Genomic DNA, 15,276 nt, shown 5'->3' with positions numbered 1-15,276 from the left:
GTTAAGAGTTTTTTAGAGGGCTTTATATTGTATCCCCATTACCTGTATTTTTAGCCGCCTCTTACTAGCAGCCTTTTCACTATTTAGAACGCACAGAAAAGGGAAATACTAGTGTTCTTGTCTCACATAAGGATTAAGGGTGATAGGTAGAATTCCGCCAAAAAGTGCAGTTCCCCTTGAAAGTACTAAATATGCTGACCCAACAGATGCCACACCCAACATGCAAACTAGGTTTCAAGCTGTTTTCTTGAATGAATCAAAGAGGCGGTGAGCTAAATGAGAAGCTTGCGTGAACAACTTCGTGGTAAATATGAGTCACTTCACCACAGTGGACGTTTGTGAGCTGTCAAGTTCAGAGGAACCACAAAGCGACATGACGGATGCCCACCGGAGGCAACAATGTTAACGTGTCACTGTACAACCACACACGTCTGTTTCACAGTAATGCCACTACTCTGCTGGGCTTTTTTCTAAACTTCTTTGTAATTTGTGGAGGAAGTGTGTGGGGCCGCCTACTCACCTGTGTTACTGTTAGTGCTGGGCTCTGCTTGGTTTCGGCGCATATTTGATGTTTGCAGATGTTTTTTTTAAGATCAACAACAAGAAGTCATTTGCAGTGACACCAGTTTTTGTTCTGAGGAAATAGATTGGGAACACATGACAAATGCGTGCACTTTTTTCAGCATTCCTTGCAGTGATGGAAAAAAAGAAGCATAATTTTAAAATATTTTGATAAAAAAAGTTTTTTCTTCAGTTTTATGATATTAAGCTTTGAATATAGACATACTGTTTATGGACCAAATTGTCATTGTGTGCTTATATACGTGAATTTACAGTGAGAGGAAAAGTAATGAAACATCCCCAAAAGGCAATAACATCTCTAAAGTTAAACACTATTTCTATTTTGACTATATAATTTTTTCTTAGATTTTTTTATTTTGGACGGTTTTAGCTTATTATTAATGCCTTGTTTTGGCGTGAATGCTTTTTTAATGCAAGTAAGGCGACTTTGGGTGTTTTGAAAGCCACCAACAAATAGAATACAAAAAGAGTAACACAAATTGGGAGTAAAAAATATGATCACAAAGTAGGGTTGCGCAATATAGACAATAACTTTTTATCAATCTGGCAGTTTCAGCAATAGAGTTTTTAATACTATTGTTATTACGTGATAATGCATGTTGACACATTCTAGCTGCATCCTCCAAATTTGACAGCGACAATGTCCCTTCACAGTGCAAAGCTACTTCTAAGTCAGTAATAATGGCCTCCATTGGCAGCAAATAAACTACATTTTTTTCATAAATATCATTGTCACTGGAGGACACCCTATGGGTAGCATGAATATGCTATAACTGCAAGCTAGAGCTCTTGAGTGTAAGCAAAGGTGGGCGGATCGATACAAATATAGACAGTAACGATACCAAGTATCATATCAGTATAAGGTCGTTACTCGAGTGATTAGATTTATATTTTTTATGATTCCAAAAGTTGTTTATTTAATTGTTTACAAATTGAGGAAATCAGTCCCTGGACACTGGAGGACTTCCAGGGCAAAACCAACTGATTTAAACCAGAGCCAGTAGAAGTAAATAATTTAAATATTTAATTCATGGTGTAATACCACCATTCTGTGGTTTACCTGATCATAATTGTGATCAATAACTGGAATCATTCAATGATTTAAACATTTGAATTATCAGTATCCCATTGGTATGACCAATAGTGCCCCTGTAACTACTTGGTATTGGATTGGTAGAGCGGCCGTGCCAGCAACTTGTGGGTTTCTGGTTCGATCCCCAGCTTCCGTCATCCTAGTCACGTTCGTTGTGTCCTTGAGCAAGACACTTCACCCCTGCTCCTGATGGGTCGTAGTTAGGGCCTTGCATGGCAGCCTCCGTCCTTGAGTAAGACACTTCACCCTTGCTCCTGACGGGTCGTAGGTAGGGCCTTGCATGGCAGCCCCCGCCATCAGTGTGTGAATGGGTGAATGTGGAAATAGTGTTAAAGGGGTTTGAGTATTTTAAAGGTAGAAAAACGCTACACAAGTATAACCCATTTACCAAGTGTGGCTTATCATGAGTTTGTTAATGACATCAACATTGTAAATGAGTTACTGCCTTCAACACATATTTTTTTTGACAGGCCTACTAATGACTTGTTTTTAAAGTAATTTGACCAATTCTGAATGGTATGACTTCATGTTTGCCATTGTACATTACTTGTAAATATCTAGTTCTGCTCCTTTTTTTTAAACAATGGAAGTTAATCAATTGATTTCCAACCAACCCAAGAAAGTATTTATTCTGTACGTAGTTCAAACACAAATATTCTCTCATTCTTTACGTATCTTTTTCCAGTTGACTTGCAGTTTTTTTTTATGTAAGCCATTTTCCAGTTGCCTAAACTGCACTGAGATCAAAGTGATTTTATACCGCGACTTCATCGTTCATGTCGCATCACTGAAAAAGAAAAAAACACCTTTTCCTCAATGTAAAGTAAAAAAAATAAAACAAAGGACACCAATTTATGGGTCAATCATTTTTTTTTTATTATACCATCAATTAGCGTGGTGGGTTTTACAGCCTCAGATTGCTTGCAAGTACATTTACACAACAGAGAACAACTCTTCTCCAATTAGATTTTCAACTTCTTTTTGGTACATGGTGTTTGGTAATTGCCCAGATGGAAAAACAAAAATCTACTACTATCAGAGGTGGTTCACAATCAGTGTCTTACATTTTAAAATCTGTGCAAGCCAGGGAGGGGCAAGATAAAGATTGTTTAATCATTGATTGTGTCTTGAAGCAATTGAGGCAAAAGGTGGTGTAGTACATGACTGTGACCAGCAGAGGCGCTGTTGATCCGGTCTGCACTGTTTACGTCAACTATGGGAAGTTGAGCTACATTCTCACAACATTCTTCTGCTCAGTCAACACAGGAGTTCAGAACATTCATAGAGACATCCTCCCATTCCATTAAACATGTATTTAAAAAAATAATAATTGATTATTGGGTTAAGTGAAAAGCCCGTCCCTAGCTCACACAGTCATTTGCTTGTATTGTGCTTAATGCCAGACGCTGCCAATTGGTTGTATATACACTTGACCAGAGTTCACATTTCTATTAAACATGTCATTGTTGTACTATACAAGCTCCTAAAGTTACACGTGAAAAGCATATGACCCTTGATCCAACTGATTATTACGTACAGTATAAATAAAAAATACAATATAATTACATCCAAAACACAGCATTGTAAAAGGCAATAATGCAGCAATTCAAATCTCTATTTTTTTGTTATAATTCCAAGGGGTGTTTTTTTTTTAATAAGGGACAGACTGATGAAGAATTGAACGTACGTATAAATGTGAATACTACAGTGTTATATACCTTTCTACATCTGCTAAATGCTGGTAGGGAATGAAAGAGTGTTAGGGACACAGCAAGAATAAAATAGTACTAGAATTAAGTCATTACTTGGAGAATAAAAAGTTAAAATTTTTTCTCCCCCCCAAAAAATCAGACTTGTATGAAATTGTAGTATTTTTCAAGCATAAATCCAAAGGGAATCAGACACATTCTGAATATGATATCTTTATAATTAGGGCTGTCAAAGTAAACACGTTTACTCATGTTTTTAATTATCTCATTAATCATGTATGAATGCAGATGAATCACACAATTTATTTTGTCCACACTTTACCTGTCTTAACAATGGATGGTTCCTGAAAGGCGGAGCAGGTTGCTTTACAATCAGTGATCACGTCAATCAATGCATACATGGGTGCAAATTTCACTTAAAAATAAACGCCAACGGTACCGAAAATAAAACTGTTATCAAGTTTTGAACAAATAAATGATGTGCATTCAAGTAAAACACTTTAAAAATGTTCCTCTATGACATTCTGAAAATAAAATTGCTTTTGTGTCCAAATATTGGGGTTCATTTAAACTTAGCACTAATTTAAAGGAATTTACTGCAATAAATCATGATTAATCAAAAGGCAAATGTCTGATTAATCTGATTTAAAAAAATAAAAAGTAATTGTTTGACAGCACTATTCAAAATATAATGTAATAAAATATTTTGTAAACAAATATTCACTACCATTAGGTAAAAAATGCATGGCAGGTTGCTTGAGAGGACAGCGAGTACGGTAATTTAGAATGTTGCGTTTAGGTACCAAGAAAAATGCAACTTTGTTTGAAACAAATGAATATAGTGCATTTACAGGTAAAATTATTATAATTGTTTTAATATTGTGCAAAAGTTAATTCCTGTCAGCAATTCAACTGAAACTAATATATGATATTAACTCATTACATGCAAAGTGAGATATGTGTAGCTTTTATTTTTTATAATTTTGATGATCATGACTGCAGTTTTGGAAAACCTCCCCATTTTCTGAAATGTGCAATTCAAGGTTTTCATAAGCTGTAAGCCATAATCATCAAAATTGTATCAAACAAACGCATACAATATCTTGAGTTGCATGTTAAGGTCCTATGTCATATATTATATTGTTGGAATAAACAAACATATATATTCAAATATTTTGAGTTTCACCTGTGAGTAAAACATTTCAACAATCTTCCTGTATAACATTCTGACAATTATGCATTTGTGTGAAAATATTGGGGTCTTTTTTTTTAGTAATTTAAATTTAGCCCGCAAGTAATTTTCTGCGATTAATCAAAATACAAATGTATGATTAATTTGATTTAAACAAAGCGGTAGAAAATGGATGGATGGATGTTTCATAGCAATAATAAGAATAAAATAAAATAAAATGCCATCTTTTTTTTAACAAATAATCAGTCAAAAAATATATGGCAGGTTGCTAGAGAGAGAGTAATTCAGAATGTTGTGTTTAAGTGCGTGTGGGAATTTTTACATTCACCACTTTTTCTTGTAACTTTTTTTTCCAATTTATTAGTATTGTAAGTTATTTCCAATTTAGCAATACATTCATTGGAAAAATCAAAAATTGACAGTACTAATAATTGTAATACGTTCTTTAATGATTACGACTTTTTTGTAGTAACAGTACAACCCTATTTTTCTTGTGAAAAATTCAACCTTTTTCTAAGAAAATGGTTTTTGCGAGAGTAAAGACATCCTATTAAATGAAATACAAATTTTATTGCACTACTTTGCTCTTTTTAGTGTGGCCCTAACACTCCGTCTTACAGTCGGGGACCCTCAGTGTTTTTGCGATACAAATAAAAAACATAAACAGGCAAGCTTATTCTCATCTATGATTTCAGTGGTAGTATCATGGCAAGTACTTCACTGTCATTCACTAACATAGCTGTACAAATTATACAAAAGCTGTGACCCAGTGTGACACAACCATAGCCCGCCTCTCAAAACACAAACTCCAACATATAGTGTTTTTGCACAAAAAAAAAAAGATGCATTATTTTTACATCCTGCTTTCTTCAAACTACTCAAGAAGTGTCTTTTATAATAAAACGACGCAGGCGGCTAACAAGAGGAAAAGGTATTAAAGCGTCTATAGAGTGCTAATGCTGTGTTGCTCAGTCCAAAAATGGCAATACTTAAAGATAAACTATCACCACTTAAATCTAAGTGTACTGTGTTTTAGGCTTGAATACACACACTGACACAAATATTCTGCACTCTACAGTATTTTACACCTCCTTTGGGATGACCTCACCTGGCCTTATTACTCGGGGAAACGACATAAATAATAAAGAAAGAAAGAAATGGAATCTCAACATCTACCTTAAATACATTCAGAAAGAAGTTACCGTGTCGTCTTGTGCTGTTTTTTTTTTTAAATTTTATAATTTTTTTTTTTTTTTTTAACAACAGTCCGTTTTCAATCAGCCATGTAAGGAAAATGTTTCTCCTTCTCGTTACAGCACAATGAACTACTAAAGGAGGTGGATGGGCTAAACTCTGTTACACACCAACGACGAGGAGGATGTACTTCCCACGTTATTTACAGTGTCGACGTGATGGGAATGACGCAAAGAATTACAGCGGCTTCATACAGCGACTCGTCATGCTTTTACGTAAAAGTAGCTTCTTGCAGCTTCTAGCGGTACAAATCAACGGAACTACACTAGGAAGGGGATTCATTCGGCCCCATTTGTCGTGCTTTACCTGACACATGAAACGTGACAAAACTTCAGCATCAGATGGCAGTAGAGTGTTAAATAATCTTAAAATGTGTTTTGTGTGCAATTCCAACTTTGACCACAGCGTCAGTTGCTATACAGACTGGTGCTTTCCATCGTTTTCAGCAGACTGCATTGCAAAATGATTAACCCTCCCCTCTTCCACCCAGGGATGGGGCCATATGAATCCCTTCCCTACTGTAAGGTAGATGGAATATCTGGTGGGTTTACCAATTTTTTCACAGCAGCTATTAAGGGTAGGTTCTTTTTGTCATTTTGTAGAGTGAAATGTATTTTATTCTTAGTCGTTTGGTGTTCAAATGAGGACAAACAGGCCGCCTACACACGATTATCTAAGTGTAAAAATAAATATTATAAAGCATTACGCACCATTCAGCTTGGATGGGAGTATTTTCTACGCTACAGCAGGATCTAATCTAATGAAGATGAGATTGTTCATCTACTATTCACATTTTGCTAATGGCGACTGCCGGTCACAATATTTTATGGGGGGGGGGGGGAGGAGCGAGCTTATCCAGATGATTGATATTTTCTCAATGTTGTAGATCCATCACAGGCGGTTGGAGACGTTGGCGCACCATCGCCGTGACGACGGGATGCAACCCCCTTCAGTTCATCTGCTCGAAGAATTTGTAAGTAGGGTTTTCGTAGCCGTGGTTTTGCATTTTGGTGAGCTGTCGTTCTTCAGGGGTCAACATGGGGTCGACCTGCTGGGGACAAACCAAGAAGCTCAGTAATCGCACACCAGGAGGACTGTAACAACGCATTAATGGTACATTATATACATTTTCACCTCATTATGTTATCTGACAGACAAGTCTTTTGCAGTCAAACTAGGAAGGGTTGCCAGCATTTAAGAAGCCCCTTTAACCTGTGGGGGGCCTCAAGGATCAATTTTTGGTGAGCCCGATCTCTTCTCTGGCTTTCACAGTGCGCTTGGCCCATTATGGTCCCACTGCAAAACGTCTTGGGGCCTGGCTTACTAAAGGTTTGTTAAGTGAGCAGTATAAGGCGTGCAGTCCATTTTGCATCTCTGTCTTCATTAATATGCAAATGTGCTGATGGTCAGAGTGAGTCACATTTTATATTGACATGCTGCGTGTATCGTGACAGACTGCATGCGTTGTCACAAACAGAACATGAAATGTGGGATAATATACATTACAGAAACTGTAATATGATGGTTCATGTTTTTTAGTAACTACAGATTGTTGTCTTATGGCAGTGTTGTGCGTTACAAACTCAAAACGCGTTTCGTGTTGTTGTGAAAGCTAGCTTATCTCTTGCCGTAGTTAGCTTTTACGGCTGATACCGAAGCACGCTGATGTGTTACTACGCTAGAAAAAGAGTTCTTCAGTGTTCGCTCTTACAATAACAATGTCGCTACAGTAGTGTTGTCCCGATACCAATATTTTGGCACCGGTACTCAAATTATTTCAATACTTTTCGATATTTTTCTAAATAAAGAGGACCACAAAAAATTGCACTATTGGCTTTATTTTAACAAAAAAAATCTGAGGGTACATTAAACATATGTTTCTTATTGCAAGTTTGTCCTTCAATAAAATAATGAACATACTAGACAACTTGTCTTTTAGTAGTAAGTAAGCAAACATCCATCCATCCATCCATCCGTCTTCTTCCGCTTATCCGAGGTCGGGTCGCGGGGGCAGCAGCCTAAGCAGGGAAGCCCAGACTTCCCTCTCCCCAGCCACTTCGTCCAGCTCCTCCCGGGGGATCCCGAGGCGTTCCCAGGCCAGCCGGGAGACATAGTCTTCCCAACGTGTCCTGGGTCTTCCCCGTGGACTCCTACCGGTCGGACGTGCCCTAAACACCTCCCTAGGGAGGCGTTCGGGTGGCATCCTGACCAGATGCCCGAACCACCTCATCTGGCTCCTCTCGATGTGGAGGAGCAGCGGCTTTACTTTGAGCTCCCCCCGGATGGCAGAGCTTCTTACCCTATCTCTAAGGGACTAAGGGAGAGCCCCGCCACCCGGCGGAGGAAACTAATTTCGGCCGCTTGTACCCGTGATCTTGTCCTTTCGGTCATAACCCAAAGCTCATGACCATAGGTGAGGATGGGAACGTAGATCGACCGGTAAATTGAGAGCTTTGCCTTCCGGCTCAGCTCCTTCTTCACCACAACGGATCGATACAGCGTCCACATTACTGAAGACGCCGCACCGATCTGCCTGTCGATCTCACGATCCACTCTTCCCTCACTCGTGAACAAGACTCCGAGGTACTTGAACTCCTCCACTTGGGGCAGGGTCTCCTCCGCAACCCGGAGATGGCACTCCACCCTTTTCCGGGCGAGAACCATGGATTCGGACATGGAGGTGCTGATTCTCATCCCAGTCGCTTCACACTCAGCTGCGAACCGATCCAGCGAGAGCTGAAGATCCTGGCCAGATGAAGCCATCAGGACCACATCATCTGCAAAAAGGAGAGACCTGATCCTGCAGCCACCAAACCAGATCCCCTCAACGCCTTGACTGCGCCTAGAAATTCTGTCCATAAAAGTTATGAACAGAATCGGTGACAAAGGGCAGCCTTGGCGGAGTCCAACCCTCACTGGAAACGTGTTCGACTTACTGCCGGCAATGCGGACCAAACTCTGGCACTGATCATACAGGGAGCGGACCGCCACAATCAGACAGTCCGATACCCCATACTCTCTGAGCACTCCCCACAGGACTTCCCGAGGGACACGGTCGAATGCCTTCTCCAAGTCCACAAAACACATGTAGACTGGTTGGGCAAACTCCCATGCACCCTCAAGGACCCTGCCGAGAGTATAGAGCTGGTCCACAGTTCCACGACCAGGACGAAAACCACACTGTTCCTCCTGAATCCGAGGTTCGACTATCCGGCGTAGCCTCCTCTCCAGCACACCTGAATAGACCTTACCGGGAAGGCTGAGGAGTGTGATCCCACGATAGTTAGAACACACCCTCCGGTTCCCCTTCTTAAAGAGAGGAACCACCACCCCGGTCTGCCAATCCAGAGGTGCCGCCCCCGATGTCCACGCGATGCTGCAGAGTCTTGTCAACCAAGACAGCCCCACAGCATCCAGAGCCTTAAGGAACTCCGGGCGGATCTCATCCACCCCAGAGGCCTTGCCACCGAGGAGCTTTTTAACTACCTCAGCAACCTCAGCCCCAGAAATAGGAGAGCCCACCACAGATTCCCCAGGCACTGCTTCCTCATAGGAAGACGTGTTGGTGGGATTGAGGAGGTCTTCGAAGTATTCCCTCCACCGATCCACAACATCCGCAGTCGAGGTCAGCAGAACACCATCCTCACCATACACAGTGTTGATAGTGCACTGCTTCCCCTTCCTGAGGCGGCGGATGGTGGTCCAGAATCGCTTCGAAGCCGTCCGGAAGTCGTTTTCCTTGGCTTCCCCGAACTCCTCCCATGTCCGAGTTTTTGCCTCCGCGACCGCCGAAGCCGCACACCGCTTGGCCTGTCGGTACCTGTCCGCTGCCTCAGGAGTCCTATGAGCCAAAAGAACCCGATAGGACTCCTTCTTCAGCTTGACGGCATCCCTCACCGCCGGTGTCCACCAACGGGTTCCAGGATTACCGCCACGACAGGCACCAACTACCCTGCGGCCACAGCTCCAATCAGCCGCCTCGACAATAGAGGCGCGGAACATGGTCCATTCGGACTCAATGTCCAGCACCTCCCTCGTGACATGTTCAAAGTTCTTCCGGAGGTGGGAATTGAAACTCTCTCTGACAGGAGACTCTGACAGACGTTCCCAGCAAACCCTCACAATGCGTTTGGGCCTGCCAGGTCTGTCCGGCATCCTCCCCCACCATCGCAGCCAACTCACCACCAGGTGGTGATCGGTAGAAAGCTCCGCCCCTCTCTTCACCCGAGTGTCCAAAACATGAGGCCGCAAATCCGACGACACAACTACAAAGTCGATCATGGAACTGCGGCCTAGGGTGTCCTGGTGCCAAGTGCACATATGGACACCCTTATGTTTGAACATGGTGTTCGTTATGGACAATCTGTGACGGGCACAAAAGTCCAATAACAAAACACCGCTCGGGTTCAGATCCGGGCAGCCATTCTTCCCAATCACGCCTCTCCAGGTTTCACTGTCGCTGCCAACATGAGCGTTGAAGTACCCCAGTAGAACGAGGGAATCACCCGGGGGAGCACTCTCAAGTACTCCCTCGAGTGAATCCAAAAAGGGTGGGTACTTTGAGCTGCGGTTTGGCGCGTAAGCGCAAACCACAGTCAGGACCCGTTCCCCCACCCGAAGGCGGAGGGAAGCTACCCTCTCGTCCACCGGGTTGAACTCCAACATGCAGGCTCTGAGCCGGGGGGGGCGACAAGAATTGCCACCCCAGCCCGTCGCCTCTCACTGCCGGCAACGCCAGAGTAGAAGAGAGTCCAGCCCCTCTCGAGAGAACTGGTTCCAGAGCCCTTGCTGTGCGTCGAAGTGAGTCCGACTATGTTTAGTCGGAACTTCTCCACCTCGCGCACTAGCTCAGGCTCCTTCCCCCCCAGCGAGGTGACGTTCCACGTCCCAAGAGCTAGCTTCTGTAGCCGAGGATCGGACCGCCAAGTGCCCTGCCTTCGGCTGCCGCCCAGCTCACATCGCACCTGACCTCTATGACCCCTGCTATGGGTGGTGAGCCCATAGGAGGGGGAAATCACGTTGCCTCTTCGGGCTGTGCCCGGCCGGGCCCCATGGGGACAGGCCCGGCCACCAGGCGCTCGCCATCGTGCCCCACCTCCGGGCCTGGCTCCAGAGGGGGGCCCCGGTGACCCGCGTCCGGGCGAGGGAAATCTGGGTCCATAGTTTTTATTTTTCATTGAGGTCTTCGAGCTGCTCTTTGTCTGATCCCTCACCTAGGACCAGTTTGTCTTGGGAGACCCTACCAGGGGGCATAAAGCCCCCAGACAACATAGCTCCTAGGATCATTGGGACACGCAAACTCCTCTACCACGGTAAGGTGGCAGCTCAGAGAGGAGTGTAAGCAAACAAAGGCTCCTAATTAGTCTGCTGACTTATGCAGTCATTTATCATTCTATTATTTTGTCAAAATGATTAAGGACAAGCGGTAGAAAATTAATTATTAATCTACTTGTTCAATTATTGTTAATATCTGCTTACTTTCTCTTTTAACATGTTCTATCTATACTTCTGTTAAAATGTAATAATCATTTATTCTTCTGTTGTTTGGATGCTTTACATTAGTTTTGGATGATACCACAAATTTGGGTATCGATCCGATACCAAGTAGTTACAGGATCATACATTGGTCATATTCAAAGTCCTCATGTGTCCAGGGACATATTTCCTGAGTTTATAAACATAATATACATTTAAAAAAACAAAAGAAGATGTTGTGATGCCAAAAAATATCAACGTAATCATGGTAGTATCGACTAGATACGCTCCTGTACTTGGTATCATTACAGTGGATGTTAGGTGTAGATCCACCAATGGTGTTTGTTTACAATTTGACGCCAGTGAGCTACGGTGTGTAGTGAAGCATGTTTAGCTATTCCTCGTCCTGCAGGGATGATACTTGTAAGAAACTTACTTTATCTGTCGCCATGGAGACAAGGATTAGTGACTTAGAAGTCGCTAAAACACTGCAGATTGGACTTTAGCTGCTAGCTAGCTAGCAATGTCTTAAAGCACCTCTTCCTGAGGGCGTTTCAGTGTTATAACTTCACCTTTGTCGTTAGTTTTTAAGCCAAAATGCGTCCATTCTCCCTTTTCTGTCTACACACTTTGTCTGCTTGTAAGTACGCCGTGATTGTGCGCTGCCGAACATGCTCGTCTGCTTGTAAACCAGCAATGACACGACGTGACGACGACGGGGGCGCGGGGGTGGGGGAACGGTACTTTTCAGAGGCGGTATAGTACCAAATATGATTCATTCATATCGCGGTACTATACTAATGCTGGTATACTGTACAACCCTACGATACAGCTTGGTTATTATACAGGTTACGGAACGGAATTAAGTATTGTTGACGGTTTTTGAATGCATTTTTAAAGTGATTTAGAGGTAGAATAGATTTTTTCCAATTAGCTGCATTGCTAGCCACCGAGAATCAGCCGATTTTGAAAGAATGCGGAAAAAACCTCCTCAAAAAACCCTTTTGTCTTCTTGTCTCTCATAATGATTGTGAACAATAGGCAACATCCCAGAAAAGTGCAGTTCCCCTTTAAATCTCTCCATGTTCTGGCTCCGCCATATTTGATCTGATTTACTTATTTTGCACACCCTGGTGAAAGCTCAAAGGTCATCTGACCAAAGCTTTTTCAAGTGCCAAACGTCGAGACTGAAGACAAAAGAAGACAGAGCTTTTGCGGTCGCAGGCCCTAAATATGGAACACTCTCCCTCTGCAAATTAGAGCTGCAACATCTCTCGAGACTTTTAAATCTTTTTTAAAAACACACTTATTTGCTCTGGCAGCTGGGCTGGACATTTTTATGGACATTTTTGTGCTTTTATTTATACTTTTTTATGGATACTCCTTATTTATTTTATTTATGGTGCCTATTTTGTTGTGTATGTGTAGCACTTAGTTTGTCTTTACCATTTTATTAATTGTTTTGTCTAGCTGTGTTTTATATAGTTTGAATAATTTTCTGTACTTACTGTATTTAAAAAAAAAAAAATGTACCTCTCGGTTTTTATTATGTACAGCACTTTGGTACAGTAGTGGCTGTTTTAAAATATATATGCTATATAAACGAATAAACCTTGACCTTGACATAACACTGCATTTTGCAATAATCAACCACATTTTGTATTACAATTCCTGAACACATTTTAAATTGAATTTTGGCCCTTTTCGTAATAACTTGTTTCATATTGCAAATATTGTTACAAACTTTGGGAACTAATAATATACTGTACTGGACATGATACTAAAATAAACAACTGTACTGGAAAGATGAAACAGAAAAAAATATTTAATAACTATTAACATTAACTGACAGTTGATCGATTCATAATGCATCAAATATCTAAATTTTCATCACATTTATTAAAAATTGATACAATAAATAATTTTTCTGTTTCATATTTGTATTAGTGTTTTTGATTCTTATTATGATGTATAGTATAATCCATATTACATTGGAGTGTTTCCAACATTAAGTGCACTGGTCATGTTCATGTCATTAATTTATTTGTGTAACATTTGTCTCGAGCTTGGAATCACATTCTCTATAATAATCAATAAAGTTACCATTTGATTTCTGTTCGACCAATGATACAACCTACTATTTTTTTAAAAATAATTAAAATTAATATGAAATGTTTTGTGTTGCTCTGGTAGTTTCTCTAAATAAAGCATCAAATTTGATGGTCTATTTTAAAACGGACCAAATTATTAAATGTTTTTAAGCTCTGCTTCTTTTTACTGCTTTTCGGACATGCTGTAATGAGAAACTGGAAATATGTGATGTACAATATTGTAACTGTATGCATGTTCGAAAATAAACTAATACCATAACCATAACTTTATCAAAAAAAGTGCAGGACCCACATTCTATAATATTTACCATATGTAATTATTATTACAAAATGTGTCATAGTTTATGACAAAATGCGTTCAAGAATTATTTTACCAAATGCAGCAGATTATAACAAAATGTGGTTTTACAACATGTGGAAATAAAACTGCATTACAATGCACTATTATTACATAATGCATTGTTACAAGGACTACCAGAGATGCACAATACAGAATAATGACAAAACCTAAATGGGACCATTACCTCCCTGCTTGGCACTCAGCATCAAGGGTTGGAATTGGGGGTTAAATCACCAAAAATGATTCCCGGGCGTGGCACCGCTGCTGCCCACTGCTGCCCTCACCTCCCAGGGTATGAACAAGGGGATGGGTTAAATGCAGAGGACTAATTTCACCACACCTAGTGTGTGTGTGACAATCATTGGTACTTTAACTTAACTTAACTTAACTTAAACACTGACAAAGCTAAAAATGCAGCGTCCATCGTTATATATGTACTTTTTTTTTCAAACTTAATTTTTTATTGGAATTTTTAGAGGGAACAGAATATATATATATATATATATATATATATATATATATATATATATATATATATATATATATATATATATATATATATATATATATATATATATATATATATATATATATATATATATATATATATATATATATATGCACATATAATATGCATATACAGTATATGTATGTATATATGGACATGTATGTATGTGTATATGTATATATGAATGAATGATCTTTATTGTCATTGTGCATGTACAGGTACAACGAAATTTAGGTTGCTTCCCTAAGGTGCTTTGCATTTTTTTTTAAAAAGAAGAAACCACACAATATACAAAAACAACACAATATACACAATATGCAATATGGCCCAAGACCACTCTAAGAGGCAATGTAAAAAAACGAGACAGTATAAAGTGACTAGTGAACTGACTAGAGAGGAGTAATGCTGGTTCCCAGTGTGCTGATGGGGTGGGAGTCAGTATTTCCTACCTCCTATGCTGTGCAGGCATTTTATTTTGGATTAAAATATGTAAATAAATATGATAAATATTGTCCAGTTGGCGTGTAATCGCTGATCGCACAGTCCCGGATCGTGATTGACCGGTGGCATGAGTTTTTTTATTTTTTTTAAATTTTTTTTACATTCCAGCTGCGTTTAGTGCAGTTATGGCCCGGGGGTAGAAACTGTTCTTGAGTCTATTTGTGCGGGTTCGCATGGTTCTGAAACGTCTGCCGGAAGGCAGCCGATCGAAGTGGCTGTTGCTGGGGTGGGATGGGTCCTTGAGTATGTTGGCTGCCTTCTTCAGGCAGCGGGAGTTGTACAGTTCTTCCAGGGAGGGGAGGGGGCACCCAATGATTTTTTGGGGCGATTTGACGACCCTCTGGAGAGCTTTCCTCTCTGCTGCTGTGCAGCTGCAGAACCATACGCAGATGCAGTATGTGAGGATGCTCTCCACAGAACAGCGGTAGAAGGACACCAGTAGATCCTGTCTCAGGTGGAGATTCCTGAGTACTCTCAAGAAGTAGAGCCTCTGCTGTGCCCTCTTGACGAT

At 40.9% G+C, this 15,276-nt stretch overlaps 1 protein-coding gene across 6 annotated transcripts in view; it reads right to left on the bottom strand.

Annotated features, from left to right (window-relative positions):
- Positions 1-2,526: 2,526 nt before the first annotated feature.
- aplp1 (amyloid beta (A4) precursor-like protein 1) overlaps positions 2,527-15,276 on the bottom strand; it is a 120,882-nt gene continuing 108,132 nt past the window's right edge. For 4 of the 6 annotated variants that reach the window (XM_062063177.1, XM_062063180.1, XM_062063178.1 and 1 more), the window contains exon 17: positions 2,527-6,881. In XM_062063177.1, coding sequence (XP_061919161.1) covers positions 6,780-6,881 — 102 coding nt within the window. In that variant the 3' untranslated portion in view covers positions 2,527-6,779. The remainder of the gene's footprint in view (positions 6,882-15,276) is intronic. The other 2 variants (XM_062063179.1, XM_062063181.1) reach the window with 1 other exon arrangement.

This window comes from Entelurus aequoreus, linkage group LG11, assembly GCF_033978785.1.
Source record: "Entelurus aequoreus isolate RoL-2023_Sb linkage group LG11, RoL_Eaeq_v1.1, whole genome shotgun sequence".
NCBI lineage: Eukaryota > Metazoa > Chordata > Actinopteri > Syngnathiformes > Syngnathidae > Entelurus > Entelurus aequoreus.
This window is presented reverse-complemented; position numbering and strand designations above follow the sequence as displayed.